We start from the raw sequence: 23,527 nt of genomic DNA, 5'->3' as shown, positions 1-23,527 counted from the left end.
GTAGAAACTTCTGTGAACATGGAAATTAAAGGACACATAGCATAGAATTTCTTTTATGGAAAAAAATGGTTTCAATAAATGTATGCTATCAACAACTCATTTGACAGTTATAAAGAAGGATGGTAAGGTTAGTGATGCTTATCACTGATTTTACCATTGACATTATGGTTAGACACTTAGTAAGAATCCATTGTAATGGTGGACCATTGACATTATGTTCTGACACTTAGTAAGAATCCATTGTAATGGTGGACCATTGACATTATGGTTAGACACTTAGTAAGAATCCATTGTAATGGTGGACCATTGACATTATGGTTAGACACTAAGTAAGAATCCATTGTAATGGTGGACCATTGACATTATGGTTAGACACTTAGTAAGAATCCATTGTAATGGTGGACCATTGACATTATGGTTAGACACTAAGTAAGAATCCATTGTAATGGTGGACCATTGACATTATGTTCTGACACTTAGTAAGAATCCATTGTAATGGTGGACCATTGACATTATGGTTAGACACTTAGTAAGAATCCATTGTAATGGTGGACCATTGACATTATGGTTAGACACTAAGTAAGAATCCATTGTAATGGTGGACCATTGACATTATGGTTAGACACTTAGTAAGAATCCATTGTAATGGTGGACCATTGACATTATGGTTAGACACTAAGTAAGAATCCATTGTAATGGTGGACCATTGACATTATGTTCTGACACTAAGTAAGAATCCATTGTAATGGTGGACCATTAACATTATGGTTAGACACTAAGTAAGAATCCATTGTAATGGTGGACCATTGACATTATGGTTAGACACTTAGTAAGAATCCATTGTAATGGTGGACCATTGACATTATGGTTAGACACTAAGTAAGAATCCATTGTAATGGTGGACCATTGACATTATGTTCTGACACTTAGTAAGAATCCATTGTAATGGTGGACCATTGACATTATGGTTAGACACTTAGTAAGAATCCATTGTAATGGTGGACCATTGACATTATGGTTAGACATTTAGTAAGAATCCATTGTAATGGTGGACCATTGACATTATGGTTAGACACTTAGTAAGAATCCATTGTAATGGTGGACCATTGACATTATGGTTAGACACTAAGTAAGAATCCATTGTAATGGTGGACCATTGACATTATGTTCTGACACTTAGTAAGAATCCATTGTAATGGTGGACCATTGACATTATGGTTAGACACTAAGTAAGAATCCATTGTAATGGTGGACCATTGACATTATGGTTAGACACTAAGTAAGAATCCATTGTAATGGTGGACCATTGACATTATGGTTAGACACTTAGTAAGAATCCATTGTAATGGTGGACCATTGACATTATGGTTAGACACTTAGTAAGAATCCATTGTAATGGTGGACCATTGACATTATGTTCTGACACTTAGTAAGAATCCATTGTAATGGTGGACCATTGACATTATGGTTAGACACTTAGTAAGAATCCATTGTAATGGTGGACCATTGACATTATGGTTAGACACTAAGTAAGAATCCATTGTAATGGTGGACCATTGACATTATGGTTAGACACTTAGTAAGAATCCATTGTAATGGTGGACCATTGACATTATGGTTAGACACTTAGTAAGAATCCATTGTAATGGTGGACCATTGACATTATGGTTAGACACTAAGTAAGAATCCATTGTAATGGTGGACCATTGACATTACATTTTGACACTTAGTAAGAATCCATTGTAATGGTGGACCATTGACATTATGTTCTGACACTTAGTAAGAATCCATTGTAATGGTGGACCATTGACATTATGGTTAGACACTAAGTAAGAATCCATTGTAATGGTGGACCATTGACATTATGGTTAGACACTTAGTAAGAATCCATTGTAATGGTGGACCATTGACATTACATTTTGACACTTAGTAAGAATCCATTGTAATGGTGGACCATTGACATTATGGTTAGACACTAAGTAAGAATCCATTGTAATGGTGGACCATTGACATTATGTTCTGACACTTAGTAAGAATCCATTGTAATGGTGGACCATTGACATTATGTTCTGACACTTAGTAAGAATCCATTGTAATGGTGGACCATTGACATTATGGTTAGACACTTAGTAAGAATCCATTGTAATGGTGGACCATTGACATTATGTTCTGACACTTAGTAAGAATCCATTGTAATGGTGGACCATTGACATTATGGTTAGACACTTAGTAAGAATCCATTGTAATGGAGGACCATTGACATTACATTTTGACACTTAGTAAGAATCCATTGTAATGGTGGACCATTGACATTATGGTTAGACACTAAGTAAGAATCCATTGTAATGGTGGACCATTGACATTATGTTCTGACACTTAGTAAGAATCCATTGTAATGGTGGACCATTGACATTACATTTTGACACTAAGTAAGAATCCATTGTAATGGTGGACCATTGACATTATGGTTAGACACTTAGTAAGAATCCATTGTAATGGTGGACCATTGACATTATGGTTAGAGATTTAGTAAAAATCCATTGTAATGGTGGACCATTGACATTATAGTAAGAATCCGTTGTAATGGTGGACCATTGACATTATGGTTAGACACTTAGTAAGAATCCATTGTAATGGTGGACCATTGACATTATGTTCTGACACTTAGTAAGAATCCATTGTAATGGTGGACCATTGACATTATGGTTAGACACTAAGTAAGAATCCATTGTAATGGTGGACCATTGACATTATGGTTAGACACTTAGTAAGAATCCATTGTAATGGTGGACCATTGACATTATGGTTAGACACTTTGTAAGAATCCATTGTAATGGTGGACCATTGACATTATGTTTAGACACTAAGTAAGAATCCATTGTAATGGTGGACCATTGACATTATGGTTAGAGATTTAGTAATAATACATTGTAATTGCAGACCATTTACATTATGTTTTGACACTTAGTAAGAATCCATTGTAATTGTTGACCCATACAGAATGAGGTATTATTGGTCTGCTGCACTGCTTCAGTGACAACTTGTATCATTTGCAGTGAGCTGCATGTACTCTGCTTCAGTATTAGCTTAAACATTAATATTCTATTTACTAACCTTTTAACATGTACACTTTTGTTTTGATATCTTACTTAAAGAAATATTGATTACTCTCAAGTTTTACTCAGATTATCTGACAAGTGTGTACCCGAACTGAGGAACTGAGAAAAACTGAGAAACAACGATACTAGCTCGGAGACGAAACATATTACTAAGGAAATGAAATCGGTTCTGAAACTTATACTCCTGGTATACCATTCTAGATAGAGTACTAGTATATACATTTATTGCATTTTGCCAGTGAAATATAGAAAATTATCAAACTAATAAAACTTATATTTTCACTGCAGCGATGAGCAGTGAAAATATAAGATTTATCAGTGAAAATATAAGATTTTTTTGCAGTGAAAATATAAGATTTTGCAGTGAAAATATAAGATTTTGCAGTGAAAATATAAGTTTTCCGTTTTTAACAAATCAGAGCGGACCTTTGTATTCACCTCGTTGAAACTTGCCGATTTTTCCAATCGAAGCGGAGATAGATAAATTGGTTATTTTGATGTATTTCTGAAATTTTCAGACTAGTTTTTGACAAAATACTCACTAGACGCTAGCTATTTGTGCACAGATTCTCCGATAACAGCAGAAAATGCTTAAATTGCGTTGATCAGTCCTTTCAAGATGGAGCCGTCAAGCTAACGTTGAGTAACGTCACAAAGAGATGACATCATTACTGATTCCCGCACTTTTTGACACCGTTAATATTTACAATGTTTTTGATTTTGTCTTTAAGTTTATGAAATGCAATAAAAAGAAAATTGAATGGTATCCCGTTAAATATAACATATATTTCACTCGTATGACAGAATATTTCGATATTTTTCACTCGTGCTTCGCACTCGTGAAAATATCGATATTCTAGTCATACTCGTGAAATATATGTTATATTAAACGGAAAACCATTCAATATCCTCTATGTATAGGTACTAGAAAATATAAGTTGTATAGCATATTTGCCAGGGTATATATCAATACCATGTGCCTAATAATGATGAGCCCTCCCATTTCTATTGCAGTTAACATGCTAACATACATCAATGTATCTGTTTCATTGTCTAGCAATTTGCCTTCAATCTTCTTTGTGTCAAATTGATGTGTAATGGCCCACTGAGAATATTACAAGATAATGCATTAGTTCAAACAGGTGTGGTATGAAAACTATACTTCGACAGGTTAAGATTTGTGTTATTCTTATCCAGTGGTACTAGAGAAGGAGTGTTATCCTAGAACTAGATGTGTACCGCTAAGTTTTGGGTACCTTTAATGATGTCTTATTATTACAGGTGCCATCCAACAATGGTGAGGTCAAGGTTGAGAAGGCTGGAAACAACCTAGTGGATCTTGAGAATGAGTTGGAAACAATTGAGCAGGTTAGTGACTATTAATGAGCTGGAGACAGTTGAACAGGTTAGTGACTATTAATGAGCTGGAGACGATTTAACAGGTAAGTGATTATTAATTAGCTAGAGACAATTGAACAGGTTAGTGACTATAAACGAGCTGGAGACAATTGAACAGGTTAGTGACTATAAACGAGCTGGAGACAATTGAACAGGTTAGTGACTATTAATGAGCAGGAGACAGTTGAACAGGTTAGTGATTATGTAATGGATTAGGTAGTGAGTTAATATGTATTCTTATATCTGTTGGAGGCGTCAGTGTCAGAACAATTTTTGTATTTACAGGGTATAGAGCAGATGAACAAATTTGAGACAGACTTTGATGCCCTGGCAGCAGGAACTCCCTCAGCTGTCTCGCCAGCAGTGAGCACAGGCAGTGATCCCTGGGGGGCTGGTTCTGCCCCTCAAGCTGATCAAAAGTCTGCTGATAATTCCTTGTTTGAGAGTGACTTTGGATCGACCACGAACGGGGCAGCCCAGAGTGGTCAGTCAGATCTTCAGGACATTGACCTGTTTGGAACACAGCCAGTCATTAAAGGCAAGGATGACATTATGAACCTTTTTGGACCTTCAAACCCACAGATGGCTGGAGGGTTTCCTCCCACAAACCCACAAATGGCTGGAGGATTTCCTGTCCAGAACCTATCGATGCCTGGAGGATTTGGACCTTCAGTGTCACCAGCACCATCAGTATCACCAGTCCCACCAGCGTTTGGGGCTCCCGCAGGTTTCCAACCTGCGCCATTTCCTGCAGCACCTATGGCTGCAGGTGTGCCTCAACCAGGCATGCCAAACCCATTCGGAGCTCCAGCTACATTCGGAGCGCCTCAGGTAATTATCATACTATACTCCACCAGTAATAAGCCCCTGCTTCTCAATAAGCCCCCTCCCTTTCAAAACAACGTAATCTGTTAACAATGTGATTATAATAAATGTCTTGTTTAAATATTGTATTTGAATGTTGAAGACAAACATAGAAGTTCACTTTTACTGACAATGATTAGCACTTAAGAGCTTACTCCCTGTGAACACTATCTTGTAGCCTGTTTACTGTGTGGTATCTGTATCAAGCACGTAGCTCCCTGAGAACTCTACCCTTTTCATTACTCTTCTGTAGTCTTGTACTCTTTCATTGTAGTTCTCAGCTCCACCCCCAGTTCCTCAGAGACCATCTGCTGCCCCTGCTCCTGCCATGAACCCATTCGGAGAGGACCCGTTTGCGCCGGCAGCACCTACAGGAGGGTTTGCCAACTTCCCTAATGGAAACTCTGGAGGTGGGGCTTTGTTTGATGAGCCCCTGCTTGCCCCTGTCAAGTTAACCGTGGAGGAGGCACCTCCAGTGGAGACCAAATCTGGTACAGGCGATGCCTTCAGTGACCTCTGTGAATTAGGGACCAAAGATAAAACTGCTGTCAGTCCGAAAGGATTGTTTGCCGAGTTGAATACACAGTCAAAGAAATCTATCAACCAGATAAGAACTGAACAAGTGCCAAAAGGGCCGCAGGCAAGTGACAGTGACCCATTCGGGTCTGTAGACAATGCATCTCTCCCTGCAGTGGTAAACTTTTCCTCCCCATTTCAAACAAACACTTCTGATCCTTTTGATACATCACATATCCAGCCTGCTATTTCCAGTCAAAACATGCCAGAATCCTTACATAATGTGCCATGTTCTTCTACAAAGTCAAAATTAAATAAATTGACTTTTTCAGAAAATGATGACTTTGATCTTCCTTCACCAGAAGGACCACCACCCCCTTTACCTACAATGGCAGCACCTAGTGACATGCCTCAAATGATCCCCCCTGCTCCCCCACCCCGTCCAAATGGCAGCCCAGCTGCACCCTCCACCCACTCCAAGCATCCACTGCCTGACTCTCCACCCAGATTACCTCCCCGTAATTCTGTGTCAAACCTACAACATACTCCAGTGCCACGACCTCGGCCAAGGCCAAAGGTCAACAGCGTGAGTAACTCCCCACCACTGCCACCACGAAATGAAATCAATGCCAAAACAGATTCAAATAGACAACAATCTCAAATTGCCCAAAACAATGTGGATAAAGAATCTCATGGGAATGGACCAAAGACCTCAGACAGTGTGATAGAACGTGTTCCTGTGGTAGACAAATTTGTGATTGAGGATCCCTTCCTCAATTCGGACCCTTTTGCAGAAACGGACGTGTTTTCCTCTTCATCGTTTGATGGATTTCCAAGTTCTCTCAGTGTAGACGATTTTAATTCCAATGATCCTTTTATGTCTAGTCAACCAAATATAAATAACAATAGTGACAAAAAAACAGATTCAAAAGACGATCCTTTTGCTGTGTTCGATAATTGCTTGAATGACTCGTTCAATTTTAAGAGTGGAAATTCTAGGAAAAATTCCAAGAAAAAGCGGAATAGTACTGGAGTGAGTATGACAATAAATGAAAATAGCTGTTGTTGGTTGTCTTGGCTGTTACTAACTGCATCCTAACAAGAAATCACGACAGAGCATGATGGTCTTAACTCAGCAGTATTGTGTGGGTGTGTATTGACGTCGCTTCTAGACACTGTACATACATAGACATGTAGCTTACTAACTGCTTTACTCGTCGTTCTATATTTATCTCGGCATACATTATTTTATCTACCTATATGTACCTTTTTGTCTATAAAACACAATATTTAATCACGTCTTTTCCTGATTACACACATCAGATTCTGACATTTCCAGTGGACTTTGTGAATCCTTTCTTTGTTACTTTAGTAACACATTTTGATATACAGCTCATCATTAAACCAGAAATTTTCGAAATATTTTTCCTCCTTACTGTCTTCAGTAACAAAATGTACGAACAATCATCCATACACATCAATTTAAGGGGACATATTTTTCAGTGTTTTGTGTGATTGTTCCAAGAAAATTTGAAATAATGGAGCATCCTGATGAGTAGACAGTATTTTTAATAAGAAAGTATAATTCCAATTTTCTCTCCCAAGAGATACACACAAATTCTGCTGTGTTGATGTCAGAATCTGGTAACTTGCTTGTACACTGATCACTAATTTGCTTTCCTAATTTTTGCCTGCTGTATTTGTATTTGAGTTTTGTAGGACACTCATGATGATGAGTCGGCTGTGGGTAAGTCCAATAAAAGTACCACTCGGTCACGACTGACGTACATAAGTATCTGTACGTGTATATCTAAGAGGTTTATTTATTTTTACAAGTACTTTCTTCTATACTGATGACTAATCAAAGGCCTCTTGCTAGCAGCTCCTACTTCATCATGTTTAGCAGTATATGGAATTTTATTTGATTTAATTATGTTAGGGTCGGTAAAAGTTGGTGAATATGTTTTCTACCACAATACGCTGTGTTATTCAACTCTCAGACCATCAGTTAATCATCACAGCTGTTGATTAACAATCTGTTTATACCACACGTGGTATAAACTCTGCATGCATTTCGATTGGCTAACACGGTGAACTTTGACCCAAGCTGCAATTGTTATTGACGTCATCAATAATCTAATGACGTCACATCACCGGGTCCCGGACGTCACCGGTACACTTTATTTGCATACGCGAAATTATACTTGGCCACATTTCCCTTTGATTCAAGCCGATATTATTGTGGTAGAAACAGGTCACATGACTCGAAATTGTTGGATATGGAATTTATTTCACACTCGTAAGTTATTTTTTAAAAGTTGCAAAAAACACTCGCTAAAGCTTGTGTCTTTTGTAACTTTTAAAAAATAACTTACTCGTGTGAAATAAATTCCATATCCAACAACCACTCGTTGTGTAACCTCTATTTATATAATACCTTCATATTCAGTTAAACAGAGGTGTTAATTTTCATTGGCATTATTGGTAGAGATTGTTGGTGTTATTGTTAGGGACACAGAAACACCAGGACAGATAAATTTATAACTTCCATCTTTTACTTTAGTTCCTTACCATTAAAATATGTTCTGAATCTCTTAATTAGCTCACACTTACACAAGAGCTTAATTCAGTTTGCCATGTTTTTTACTTGACAAGCTAGCATGTAGTGAGCCATAATGTCACCTGTCTGATGACTTATCAGTGTATAACTCATCATCACTTGACCAATACAATCAGTCACTCCTGTTTTATTTTACTCTTATCTTTACAAACTCATTGATTTATACTATGGATCATTGCCTGTCTTATAATTTGGCTGTACCTGTATGATTTCAATTTTGGTTTTTCCTGTATGATTTCAATTTTGGTTTTTCCTGTATGATTTCAATTTCAGTTTTACCTGTATGATATCAATTTTGGTTGTTCCTGTATGATTTCAATTTTGGTTTAACAAGTATGATTTCAATTTTGGTTTTACCTGTATGATTTCAATTTTGGCTTTACCTGTATGATTTCAATTTTGGCTTTACCTGAATGGTGTTACTTTTGCTCCATTCACCTGTATAGTGTAAATATAAGTGTATATGTACTGGTATGGTCCAACTACGGCTTCAGCTTATGTTGTATCTACATCTACTGGTATGGCACCACTATATGGCTTGAGCTTATGTTGTAACTAGCATTAAAAGAAATATTCAGTTGTCCACAAATTAATACCAATTTCCCAATAACTTAAGATTGCAGCCAAGATTAGTGCTTTTTAGCTTATACCTAATCCTTAATAATTCATCCTTTATTAATGAACTTACATAACTAACATTATTGTTTAGATTTAAATTCATTGCCTTTAGTTTTTTGCTATTTTTATTTCAGTTTGAAGATACAAATCTGTTTGATGACTTCTTTGATAATCAACAGTGTAGTGAAGTAGGTTGAGTGGTTTGTACAGTAATACGCTAGCTGGTGCAGCATATGCCTTTAACTTGTGTATGTGTATAGTGGTGTCTCCTTTCTCTTTCGTTATTGTCCGGTTATTTTTTGGGGGAAACATTTCTCAGTGATTCAATTGGGTTTATTTATGTTCCTGGTAATAAATTAGTTCAAAGCTGATGATCATGGCCTGTTTTTGACAAGCTTTAATGACTACTTGTGTATGTGTATAGTGGTGTCTCCTTTCTCTTTCTTTGTTGTCTGGTTATTTTTGGGGGAAGCATTTCTCAGCAAATCAATTGGGTACATACATATGTATATGTTCCTGGTAATGAATTAGTTCAAAGCTGATGATCAAGGCCTGTTTTTGACAAAAAAGGATGACATAAATTAAGAAAATTTCCTGGGTTATTGTTGTAGTGCTGCACAACGTATATGCATCAAGCACTATTTTACATGTAATTCTAGATCTGAACAGTTTATGTTGGCCGAACAATAAAACTGTGTTATAAACTGAATATCAATGGATGGCACATGCAGTTAAACTAAGGATATAAAGACTATTTATACAGAAGTTATCAGCAGGGTGACATCTATTAACAGACTGTATATTATGAGAGTGATATCTGAATTTAAAGTCTGTATATTGTGAGGGTGATATCTGAATTTACAGACTGTATATTGTGAGGGTGATATCTAAATTTAAAGACTATATTGTGAGGGTGATATCTGAATTTACAGACTGTATATTGTGAGGGTGATATCTGAATTTACAGACTATATTGTGAGGGTCACGTGATATCTGAATTTACAGACTGTATATTGTGAGGGTGATATCTGAATTTACAGACTGTATAATGTGAGGGTGATATCTGAATTTACAGACTGTATATTGTGAGGGTGATATCTGAATTTACAGACTATATTGTAAGGGTGATATCTGAATTTACAGACTGTATATTGTGAGGGTGATATCTATTTACAGACTGTATATTGTGAGGGTGATATCTATTTACAGACTGGATATTGTGAGGGTGATATCTGAATTTACAGACTGTATATTGTGAGGGTGATATCTATTTACAGACTGTATATTGTGAGGGTGATATCTATTTACAGACTGGATATTGTGAGGGTGATATCTGAATTTACAGACTGTATATTGTGAGGGTGACATCTGAATTTACAGACTGGATATTGTGAGGGTGATATCTCAATTTACAGACTGGATATTGTGAGGGTGATATCTGAATTTACAGACTGGATATTGTGAGGGTGATATCTGAATTTACAGACTGTATATTGTGAGGGTGATATCTATTAACAGACTGTATATTGTGAGGGTGATATCTGAATTTACAGACTGGATATTGTGAGGGTGATATCTATTTACAGACTGGATATTGTGAGGGTGATATCTGAATTTACAGACTGTATATTGTGAGGGTGACATCTGAATTTACAGACTGGATATTGTGAGGGTGATATCTCAATTTACAGACTGGATATTGTGAGGGTGATATCTATTTACAGACTGGATATTGTGAGGGCGATATCTGAATTTACAGACTGTATATTGTGAGAGTGATATCTATTAACAGACTGTATATTGTGAGGGTGATATCTGAATTTACAGACTGGATATTGTGAGGGTGATATCTCTTTTGGGGGATTATTTTGGGGGAAGCATTTCATTGAGAATCAATGGTACAAATATTATATAGATTTTCGCTGGTTAAGAATGTTACAAAGTGATGATAGAGAGATGTTTTTGAGTCAGGAAAGGGAGAATGTTAAATTAGGAAGTTCACTGGGTATAAATGGTTTTGTAGTGCTGGACAAGAGGGTAATATGCATCAGCAGACATTTGAAGTATTAGTAGTCAGATCTGAAAGGGTTTATATTGTGTCGTGAAAATAAAATGGTTAATTAAACTGGAAGTAGAATGGAATTGGCACATGGAGTTGTTAAACTAGGGTAATAGTAAGATATATGTATACTTAGAAGGTTTATCAGCAGTGGTGTGACATGTATTAACAGCTGTGATAGTATGGAGTGATTTGAATTATAGTAGATGGTGAATTAAATTTACAGACTATATTGTGAGTGGTGATATATCTGAAGTATTGAAGATGTAAGTAGTGTTGTAGTAGAGAATGAATGATGTTAGGTAGTCAGCTGGATAGTAGAGAATGGTTAATATTAGGTAGTCAGCTGGATAGTAGAGAATGAATGATGTAATATTAGGTAGTCAGCTTGATAGTAGAGAATTGATAATATTAGGTAGTCAGCTTGATAGTAGAGAATGGTTAATATTAGGTAGTCAGCTGGATAGTAGAGAATGAATGATGTTAGGTAGTCAGCTTGATAGTAGAGAATGGTTAATATTAGGTAGTCAGCTGAATAGTAGAGAATGGTTAATATTAGGTAGTCAGCTGGATAGTAGAGAATGGTTAATATTAGGTAGTCAGCTGGATAGTAGAGAATGGTTAATATTAGGTAGTCAGCTGGATAGTAGAGAATGGTTAATATTAGGTAGTCAGCTGGATAGTAGAGAATGGTTAATATTAGGTAGTCAGCTGGTTGGATAGTAGAGAATGGTTAATATTAGGTAGTCAGCTGGATAGTAGAGAATGGTTAATATTAGGTAGTCAGCTGGATAGTAGAGAATGGTTAATATTAGGTAGTCAGCTGGATAGTAGAGAATGGTTAATATTAGGTAGTCAGTTAGTTGGATAGTAGAGAATGGTTAATATTAGGTAGTCAGCTGGATAGTAGAGAATGGTTGATATTGAGTAGTCGGTTGGATAGTAGAGAATTGAGAATATTAGGTAGTCAGCTGGTTAGTAGAGAATGGTTAATATTAAGTAGTCAGCTGGATAGTAGAGAATGGTTAATATTAGGTAGTCAGCTGGATAGTAGAGAATGGTTAATATTAGGTAGTCAGCTGGATAGTAGAGAATGGTTAATATTAGGTAGTCAGCTGGTTAGTAGAGAATGGTTAATATTAGGTAGTCAGCTGGATAGTAGAGAATGGTTAATATTAGGTAGTCAGCTGGTTAGTAGAGAATGGTTAATATTATATTTGTGGAGGGTCGTTATCTTATTATATATCACTCATATATAATTACCCAACATTATATATATTCACCCTGGCGATTGGGAAGCCTGGTAAATAAATAGTTTTATATATTCACCCTGGCGATTGGGAAGCCTGGTTATTACATAGTTTATTGGCTGTGATTGTAAGGGAGGAAGCATATTTACTGTGTAAATAATTTGTACAACAGGACCTGTATTTTATACACCTTGTAGATTTGTTTGTATAGTGACCTGCGCATGCATGTTACATGGAAATATTGTTGATGGTGATGTCCTTGTTTAATGTGATCTTATCTGTTCTAACAGTTATGTATTAACAGGTATTGAGATTATCCACAACTAGTATCTACTAAGGGTGTTGTACTTTCAGATTAGCTTTGTCCGTAGATAATATAATCAAATATTCGTTAAGTAGTACACTTGGATTAGCATTGATATCATCTGTTAATACTACACTTGATTATCTATTAATCATTCACTCAGATTATCATTAAGATCATCAATTAATAAAGTAATCAATTATCTGTTAAATAGTACACTCAGATTAGCATCAAGATTACCTGTTAATAGTACACTCAGATTAGCATTGACATTATCCATTAATCATACACTCAAATTATCATTAAGATCATCAATTAATAAAGTAATCAATTATCTGTTAAATAGTACACTCAGATTAGCATCAAGATTACCTGTTAATAGTACACTCAGATTAGCATTGACATTATCCATTAATCATACACTCAAATTATCATTAAGATCATCAATTAATAAAGTAATCAATTATCTGTTAAATAGTACACTCAGATTAGCATCAAGATTACCTGTTAATAGTACACTCAGATTAGCATTGACATTATCCATTAATCATACACTCAAATTATCATTAAGATCATCAATTAATAAAGTAATCAATTATCTGTTAAATAGTACACTCAGATTAGCATCAAGATTACCTGTTAATAGTACACTCAGATTAGCATTGACATTATCCATTAATCATACACTCAAATTATCATTAAGATCATCAATTAATAAAGTAATCAATTATCTGTTAAATAGTACACTCAGATTAGCATTAAGATTACCTTTTAATAGTACACTCAGATTAGCATCAAGATTACCTGTTAATAGTACACTCAGATTTGCATTAAGATTACCTGTTAATAGAATACTCAGATTAACATTGAGATTATTCATTAATGGTACACTCAGATTAGCATTGACATTGTCCATTTATAGTACACTCAGATTAGCATTGACATTATCCATTTATAGTACACTCAGATTAGCATTGATATTATCCATTAATAGTACACTCAGATTAGCATTAAGATTACCTGTTAATAGTACACTCAGATTAACATTGAGATTATCCATTAATAGTAAGCTTATTTTAGCATTATGATAATCTATTAATAGTATGCTTAGATTGTCATGGATATTATTCATTAATAGTCACTCAGTTAAGCACAGAGTTTATTAATAAGAGTACAATCAGATTAGCATTGAGATTATCTATGATCTAGAACAGTTTATTTTAAAACTGAGCTTTGAGATAAGTCACTAAATGTATCAAATCAAGCCTAATAAAGATTTATATATCCACATGTACATTTACAATGTACATTAAATACGTATAAATACTCAGAATTTTATCAATTGTGTGTTTTAAACCCTCATATTTGTATGTACATTTATTTAAACAGAGCTTAATTGATATATTAATCGCTTGCTTTATGTATCCTGGTGTTTCTGATTAATTATGTAGGAAAACATATGAATGTTCACAGTGAAATACCTTGAATATTCATGATACTGATTAAATCCTTAACATAAAGGAACCCAAAAGTAATTTAGAGTGTCAAAATATAGTACTCATTGGGCGACTCCTGATCCATTGCTTTTGGTGATAGCAACATATGTTTTACTGCATGTAATCAGAACTACTAATTTGTGCGAATGCTATTTATAGAGCCAACTATTTTAATGCTGAATCTCCCATTTCAGAATTAAGGCAGTCATATATGACGTGACATGACTTATATTGAGGTGAGACTAATGCTGGCTCTCTGTTCTCTCTGATTCACACTTCAGCATCCTAATATTGTTCGATTATTGCATGGACATTTATATGTTTAGCTATCAATTCTTAAAAAAACGCTTCGCTTAATTTTACTAACCAAGAACAATGCATTGCTTGCTGGATATCACATATTCTGCTTTGATTAACCACTTAATCATGGGCTTCAATACGCCACAAGAATTTTATTCAAGCCAAATTGGATGATCGAATGTTAGTCATGCCCTAAATCCTCTGGTGATGTGTAATGATAAGTTAGTATGTAGCTATTGTATTATAATACATATGTTACTAGACCTGCTGTCTTAATGATGCCTCTTCATTTTCTCCCCAGGAGCCAATCTATGCAGTAGTGAACAAGCCGAGGTCCTGAGGAGGGATGGACATGTAACCTGTTGGACTAGGGGGCTAACCAGTTGGACAGATGTTGTCTCCCTTCATCACAAACATATTTTACAATGACTGATGGACATTGTCCTTCAATGTATATCTTCCCCATATTGTGATACATTGTACCTTCATCATTTTCTATTTTAAAATTTCATGATAAAATTCACAGAATTGCTGTGAATCAAACTGAAAATCAAAAAAAGGATGATTAATATCAGGCTGGACTAATGCTATCAGTATCAACGCCATGTTTTAAAATTTAGATTTCCTACATCATATCATTAATAAAAATGCATGTAAGAGTTTTATTTTACTTTTTAAAACTATCTAAATGGAGTGTGTTAAGCTGTAGATCAGAAGTGACATACAAGTGATTCAGGTGCGAGATGATGCAGAACTATTTTGTTCAAGTTTGTTGAGATATGAGAAAATACTAGTTTGTACCAGGGTGTGAAGGTGCAACATTATATAGAATTATTTTGTACCTGGCTGCTGAAAGGTAAGATGATACAAAAACTGTTTTGTGTCAGGTTGTTGAAAGGTGAGATGATATAAATCATAAAACTGTTTTGTACCAGGTTGTTGAAAGGTGAGATGATATAAAACTATTTTGTACCTGGTTGTTGAAGGTGAGATGATACAAAAATTGTTTTGTACCAGAATGTTGAAGGTGAGATGATACAAAACTATTTTGTATCTTGTTGTTGAAAGGTGAGGTGATACAAAACTATTTTGTACCTGGTTGTTGAAAGGTGAGGTGATACAAAACTATTTTGAGATGATACAATATTTGTATCGAGTAACTGAACAGCGAAACGGTAGAGAACTTTTTTGTAAGAGACAGTTGAGGTGTCGGATGATAGAGGAATGAGATTTTAGAAAATTACATCTGTATTTTCTATCAGGTTGTTTCGGGTGACTATAAGAAGATACAAAACTACATTGTATCAGATTATCATTGTTTTGTGATACCATTTTGTCTAGGAGCAAATTTAATTTACAACATTCAACATGATTACTACACTGAGCTGTTTGCTATTTGCTTATTTTCCAACGTTTTATTACTGCCAATTTACACTTCACAGAAATTTCAGAGAGTTTTTTTGAAAAAAAATATGTTGTATGCATAATTTTTTATTAGAAATGACAGTTGTTTTCACACTGGCTAGAATCCGTATGTGCCTATTAATGTTAGTTAAAATGTGATATTGTCCTACTAACCTTGTTGTATGTGGAAAAAGTAAGAGGTGTTCTTCATGGCCAGTGAATAAACAGGTAGAAAAGAAACCTTGTGATGAAAATTTATAGAGTGGCATTATGATGGAATGTTAACAGAACAGGTTGTATGGCTACCACAGTATTGTAAAATGTATCGAGGGGAGGGGGGCAAATTGTGTTGTTTTTATATGACGAGATGAAGCCATCAGGGTTGGGATTGCAGAAGACGGTTAGGAATTTGTATACATTTTGATGCCTGTGATGTTGTCAATTGGTGCTACAAGATATTTCATTTCTGATATTGTTATAGATGAGACAGGAAATCGGGCATATTTTGATATGTAATACAATTTGTAATGGTCACACATACACATGTATTATGATTGGTAAGATACAATGTGATAGGTAAGACACTTTGGGATGGGTAGAAGACAAATTGAGATGGGGTAAAGACACTTTGTGATGGGTAGAAGACAAATTGAGATGGGGTAGATACTTTTATATCACATTAGGATGGGTAAGACTCAAATTATGTTAGGTAAGACATATTGTGATAGGTAAGACACTTTTGTAACGAGTAAGACACATTTGTTGGGTAAGACACTAATGGTTAAGACACATTATCATGGTAGCATGTTTTGTCAAATCACGATGATTCACCATTTGTTATGTTTGTTCTGCGTGTTCTGTACATTATGGTAGGTAAGACACTTTGTAATTGGGTAAGATACATGAACTAAGACACATCATGACTAAGACACATAGACATAGGTAAGATATAATGGTTAAGACACCATGTGATGGGTACGAGATTAAAATAGCTAAGACACTTTGTGGCCGTTGTATAATATTACACCAATGCTGTTTTTAATTTGGACCATACGCGTTATGATACGTACTCATCACCTTGTACACCATACACGTTATGATACGTTACTCATCGCCTTGTAGACCCTGCCTTGGTATATATACATAAAGTATCATTCTGATTCAAACCGAACCCTTCTCTTCATTCCTGTGTAACTCCCTAATGTATATCTGGTGCCCTGGTGTAAATACTGGGGTACTGATATACACTTGTTTGCCATTGATTTTGTTGGCATCACACTGGCACTGATTGGCTTGTGTTAATTCTATCCAAACTCTAAATCTTATATTACTACATAATGTATTAATATATTACTAAACCTGAAAATGAGAAGAAATGATTTATCAGGAGCTGCTGGTTGGTGACTCTCTTTTCTATCAGATGTTGTTAAGAATTCTATAGATGCCTAACTATTTTACCTAATAAATGTCATAATTGATCATAAAATTGTCTTCCAGGTTTATTCCAATGTTTACTTGAGGTTTAATAATGAAATGTAGCTTGTTTTAAAATAAGTAAACAGGCTGCGGATACAATAACATATATCTGTTGTTGACCCTTCATAGACTGTTACAGTACATTGATGGTCAGAGTCTACATTATTGTGTAATGTAGAAAAATGAAATTAAAAGATTTGATTTTAACCAGAATATGTTATAAGCTGCCCTCACAGGACAGTACTGATACAGAGGCTGAAACTTTATGACTCTTAACTACTCCTGCCCCAACAGTTAGAAACTATTTGGATTTTTTTTTTTTTTTTTTTCAAGAGTCTGTTAAATATACTTCGGTTGTCTGGACCTGTAGATGAAGGCGTGAGTGTGTGCTTGGTCCCATGCCCGTCAAATATCAAGGGGAGGTAATTCTGATTGATTGAAATATGTCTGTTGAAAGAGGTCTAAGGAAATGTGCCGAACAGTCGTATAGTGCATCATTAAAGTACATTAGCCTTTTCTCTGCTTGTTTTAGGATGAACTTGCTACAATTGAATATCTTACTACAATAACATTTTCATTATAGCCAGTCTTTTTATAGAAAAAAACAACTGTTCATCACTGAATGCTCACAAGAAAATGTTGCCTTCACTTTTACTTAAATACTTTTTACTATCACAATGCTGTATAGTTCCTTTATATTCTGTCCTTGATGATAAATTAGCGCAGTGTTTAATCTATGCATTCTGTGTGGTATATTTATGTCAGTCTTCTATATGCTTAACCTTCCTGTTAGGATCACCCTTGTGCTTACAATTTTATCATTGTTAAATGTTATTTTTATTGAATGAAAATTGTTTTGTATAATTATTTTTATTAGTTAATTACTTTTAATTATATTAATTCATATGCACATCTTATATACAAATTATATATATATATATATATTATAATTCAAAGATGATCCCTTTCACATGCATTTTGTAAGCAACTCTTTAAATTATATTATTTATCTCTATATTCATGTGGTATTATCCTTCAGTTATAATCTACATTCATTACAAGCAAATGCAGCCTCGATTGTTGTCAGATTTTGTTGGAGAGTCTTACAAAAATATTCCCAAGGAATTGATTTAATATTGTAAATATCATACTTATATTGTGCATAGCATCTGCTTGATTTCTTTTTTTATTCCCTCATCATACGAAACCAGGGGAGATAACTCGGTCCTGAAGTAGATATTACTGGTGCCACATGAAACCACTATGAAAAACACCTGGTGTCAACAGTAATCTGAACAGTATTGTCGGTATTACAACACATACTTGTTTTTACCAAAAGACATATAATTTCAAAAAGTGCAATAAAATCACAAAATAAAATATAACATTATGAAACGTATTCTTGTTTTTTGTACAAAATGAAAGAACGTGGATGTTTTGTGAGATTCAGTCGCAATTGTACCTTTTTATTTCCACTGAGCAATTTAAAAAGTATTTATAATACTATTACATTGATAAAGATGCAGATACATATAGTTAATGTAACATGAATACTGAATATAAATGTGAATACTCTTAGAAAAATGTACCGGCTAAATACAGTTTGGTTTATTATTGTGGGGCGACCTCCCATACGTGCGATATGCATGCGGTATGTGTTTTGGGAGGCTGCGGTATGTTCATATTAAGTCTCTTTGTGATAGTCCGGAATTTTTGCCGATTTATAGGTGTTAGATACAATTTTTTAAATCCAATGTCAAAATTTTACAAAATGATTCAAATCGGAGAGTAAATGCACGCCCACAGTAGTCTAGGCCAATTCTAATTTCCTATCTACATTTTGAGTCTGTTGTTTTACATAGACTAACGATAGTGAGACTCAAATGTAGATTTAGTTTAACCAGAGACTTGTATATCGGGTATATACGTCTCTGGTGTAACGTTTGAGCGGTTTATTGTAAGAATAAGCAGCCGGAAACATGAGAATATCAGGGTATTCGACATACGACTGAAGAAGACGACCTAGTCCGCCTTACATGCCACGCTCTGTCCGTTCCTACACAGGCGTCTGCAGTCGGTACTAATATTTTATTTCTACAAATGCTAACAAAATGCAGACACCTGCGGTTCCAGGGGCCTTTCCGGCCTTGAGAACGTACAAATGTATACCGAAAAGGCAGGGTACCAGGCTCTCTTGAGGGACTCATACCAGTGCTTATGTCGCCTGAACACAGCAACCGCCGTGAAAGAAGACTAATAAACCGTAAACCACAGGTGCCCCGACTCGTTTTATAGAATAATAACATATAAGAGTACATGTACTCTTATATGTTATTATTTTATAAAACAAGTCGGGCACCTGTGCGTAAACCATTTGAAACGAAGTATTGATGATATGGCAATCCAAGTTGTTATTCTTGAAGCAATGTTGATGAAGCACATAACGAAATGATGCAAGACATTTATTATATCGTATTTCTCCAGAAGGTATCTGACATACAAAACTATAGTCATTGATATACTATTTAAAGTTCATAATATTGAAGATATCAAATATCTAATTAAATTTCCAAGATATTTAATTGACGAGATCTCGTTAGTTATCCTATACACTACACTTTAAATGTGCAGTTTATTAGCTCACCTGCCCGAAGGGCAAGTGAGCTTATGCCGTGGCACGGCGTCCGTCCGTTCGGCCGTCCATCCGGCGTCAACTTTTCCATTCAAGCAACTTCTTCTCAATAACCAAAAGGCCAAGAGACCTAATATTGGGCCTGTAGCATGCTGGGGTGAAGGGCTACCAAGTTTGTTCAAATGAATAACGTTGACCTTCATTCAAGGTCACAGGGGTCAAAAAGGCTAAAAAAAAATTAAACGACTTCTTCTCAATAACCAAGAGTCCCAGGGAGTTGATATTGGGTCTGTAGCATGCTGGGGTGAAGGGCTACCAAGTTTGTTCAAATGAATGACCTTGACTTTCATTCAAGGTCACAGGGGTCAAATATGCTAAAAAAAAAAATTAAACGACTTCTTCTAAATAGCCAAAAGACCCAGGGACTTGATGTTAGGTCTGTAGCATGCTGGGGTGAAGGGTTACCAAGATTGTTGAAATGAATGACCTTGACCTTCATTCAAGGTCACAGGAGTCAAAAAGGCTAAAATATTTAAACAACTTCTTCTCAATAACCAAGAGGCCCAGGGAGTTGATATTAGGTCTGTAGCATGCTGGGGTAAAGGGCTACGAAGTTTGTTTAAATGAATGACCTTGACCTTCATTCAAGGTCACAGGAGTCAAAAAGGCTAAAATCTTTAAACGACTTCTTCTCAATAACCAAGAGGCCCAGGGAGTTGATATTAGGTCTGTAGCATGCTGGGGTGAGAGGCTCCCCAGACTGTTCAAATGAATGACCTTGATCTTCATTCAAGGTCACAGGAGTCAAAAAGGCTAAAATCTTGAAACGACTTCTTCTCAATAACCAAGAGTCCCAGGGAGTTGATATTGGGTCTGTAGGATGCTTGGGTAAAGGGCTACCAAATTTGTTCAAATGAATGACCTTGACCTTCATTCAAGGTCACAACGGTCAAAAAGGCTAAAATCTTTAAACAACTTCTTCTCAATAACCAACAGTCCCAGGGAGTTGATATTGGGTCTGTAGCATGCTGGGGTGAAGGGCTACCAAGTTTGTTCAAATGAATGACCTTGACCTTCATTCAAGGTCACTGGAGTCAAAAAGGCTAACATTTTTAAACAACTTCTCAATAACCAATAGTCCCAGAGACCTAATATTTGGCCTGTAGTATGCTGGGGTGAAGGGCTCTCAAGTTTGTTCAAACGATGACCTTGACCTTCATTCAAGGTCACAGAAGTCAAAAAGGCTAAAATCTTTAAACGACTTCTCAATAACCAAGAGTTCCAGGGTGTTGATATTGGGTCTGTAGCATGCTGCGGTAAAGGGCTACCAAATTTGTTCAAATGAATGACCTTGACCTTCATTCAAGGTCACAGGAGTCAAAAAGGCTAAAATCTTTAAACGACTTCCTCTCAATAACAAACAGGCCCAGAGACCTAATATTTGGCCTGTAGCATGCTGGGGTAAAGGGCTACCAAGTTTGTTCAAATGAATGACCTTGACCTTCATTCAAGGTCACTGGAGTCAAAAAGGCTAACATTTTTAAACAACTTCTCAATAACCAACAGTCCCAGAGACCTAATATTTGGCCTGTAGTATGCTGGGGTGAAGGGCTCTCAAGTTTGTTCAAACGATGACCTTGACCTTCATTCAAGGTCACAGAAGTCAAAAAGGCTAAAATCTTTAAACGACTTCTCAATAACCAAGAGTCCCAGGGAGTTGATATTGGGTCTGTAAAATGCTGGGGTAAAGGGCTACCAAGTTTGTTCAAATGAATGACCTTGACCTTCATTCAAGGTCACAGGAGTCAAAAAGGCTAAAATCTTGAAACGACTTCTCAATAACCAAGAGTCCCATGGAGTTAATATTGGGTCTGTAGCATGCTGGGGTGAAGGGCTACCAAGTTTGTTCAAATGAATGACCCTGACTCACATTCAAGGTCAAGTCGATCAAGTATGCTTAAATCTTTAAATGACTTTTAGTGAAAAGCCAAAGTGCAGAGAGACATTATATTGGTCCTGTAGCATGCTTTCAAATAACTGCAGGATCCATATATGAAAAGATCACTGCATTGCAGGTGAGCGATTTGGGCCCATTGGGCCCTTGTCTTCTAAAATATACAATATATCTAACAGAGAGAAAGAGAGACACACTCACGTTTCCGACATCACATATATTTGTCATTTTGAACATAAGCGTTAGTTAGATAAAAAGAAAAATCAGAAGATATGACGGAGAAAGACCGTGACTATAATAGAACATTCGAGTACTCGATATCTACTGTTTGACCTATAGAATAAATTTGTTTTTGTCACTCGCATAGGCACGGTAGATACTAGTGGAAGGAGTTCAATAATACAAGAGGGAAGTCCTGTATGTATATTGTTGAGAATTTCATAGAAAGTTTGGTGCTGGTGCGTCGTTGAATCTGACTTCCCAGTCAGTTTCAAAGTGAAGTAATGTCGTCATCCCATCCCAGGGTGACGATTGGGGCCCGTGTTTCAACTGTACATATTATGTGAAAATGTCGCTCTGTGTGCATCTTTTAAGTGAGCGTCAGGACCCTGAGTCACCAACGATTGATTAATTGATGGGGCTTAACGTCCTCGTTCCGGTTATAATTGGGGGGTTGTCAGCAAAGAACCAACCAACTAATAAACAGGGGGGGGGGGGGGGGGGGGGGGGGGGGGAATTACAAATTTGTCATGGCATTCAATATCTCAAGAGTTTACAAAAAACAGTGCTAGCAACCTCGGAATTAATACATATGCATGTACATGTATATAGTCTAAAAATTAAATATACATTGATTGATCATATTTAAAATGCTTCCACAGTAAATTTGCATAAATTATTGATTACCTTCTGACTATGTATACTAACAAGTTTAGTTAGTTTGAAAACAGAAGGCATAATCAAATATATTTACGTCTTAAAGTTTGAAACAAATGACAAACAAATGAAAAATGGTATTTGTCTTCAGTTGCGTTCAAAGGGCAAAATGCACACAATGTCGGTGTTCTATCAATATTTCGATACCTTCCAGTCTCCACTGCTAGACGGTGGGAAGACAAACGTCACTTAGTAAAATTCTTGATTTTTCAGGGATAAATTTGATAAAAAAAAATTAAAATTAAAAAAAAAAGTGTTGAAATGAAGGATGTTTCTACTCTAAATATTTAATTAGTGTTACAGGCAGATTAATAAATAACGGAGATATATTAGTCTCTGATACAGGTATAGGTAGCCCGTTATAGACATTTCAATTCAATTCAATTCTTTTAATACCTTAGGCCTTTCGGTCCATCGGTTTTTAACAAACATATATATACATATACATGATACATTTACACAAAATCTCACACTCTACAGTGTATATGTTACATAATACTAAGGCGGTACACATTTTCCACCTAGAGTAATATGAAATTTCATACATATAATCCTTAGATAATACTTTGAATTAATATGTA

General features: G+C 35.7%; 1 protein-coding gene across 10 annotated transcripts in view; it reads left to right on the top strand.

The window, feature by feature from the left end:
- The window catches only part of LOC117326017 (disabled homolog 1-like), a 42,026-nt gene extending 23,207 nt beyond the window's left edge, over positions 1 to 18,819 (top strand). For 7 of the 10 annotated variants that reach the window (XM_033882585.1, XM_033882577.1, XM_033882579.1 and 4 more), the window contains 5 exons: positions 4,401 to 4,487; positions 4,803 to 5,348; positions 5,656 to 6,021; positions 9,270 to 9,323; positions 14,846 to 18,819. In XM_033882585.1, coding sequence (XP_033738476.1) covers positions 4,401 to 4,487; positions 4,803 to 5,348; positions 5,656 to 6,021; positions 9,270 to 9,323; positions 14,846 to 14,884 — 1,092 coding nt within the window. In that variant the 3' untranslated portion in view covers positions 14,885 to 18,819. Of the gene's footprint in view, positions 1 to 4,400; positions 4,488 to 4,802; positions 5,349 to 5,655; positions 6,022 to 9,269; positions 9,324 to 14,438; positions 14,481 to 14,845 lie in introns of all 10 variants that reach the window. The other 3 variants (XM_033882584.1, XM_033882587.1, XM_033882586.1) reach the window with 3 other exon arrangements.
- Positions 18,820 to 23,527: the final 4,708 nt, after the last annotated feature.

The sequence above is a fragment of the Pecten maximus genome, chromosome 4, assembly GCF_902652985.1.
Source record: "Pecten maximus chromosome 4, xPecMax1.1, whole genome shotgun sequence".
Taxonomy (NCBI): domain Eukaryota; kingdom Metazoa; phylum Mollusca; class Bivalvia; order Pectinida; family Pectinidae; genus Pecten; species Pecten maximus.
Note: the sequence above shows the minus strand (reverse complement) of the source record. Positions and strands in the feature narration are given on the sequence as shown.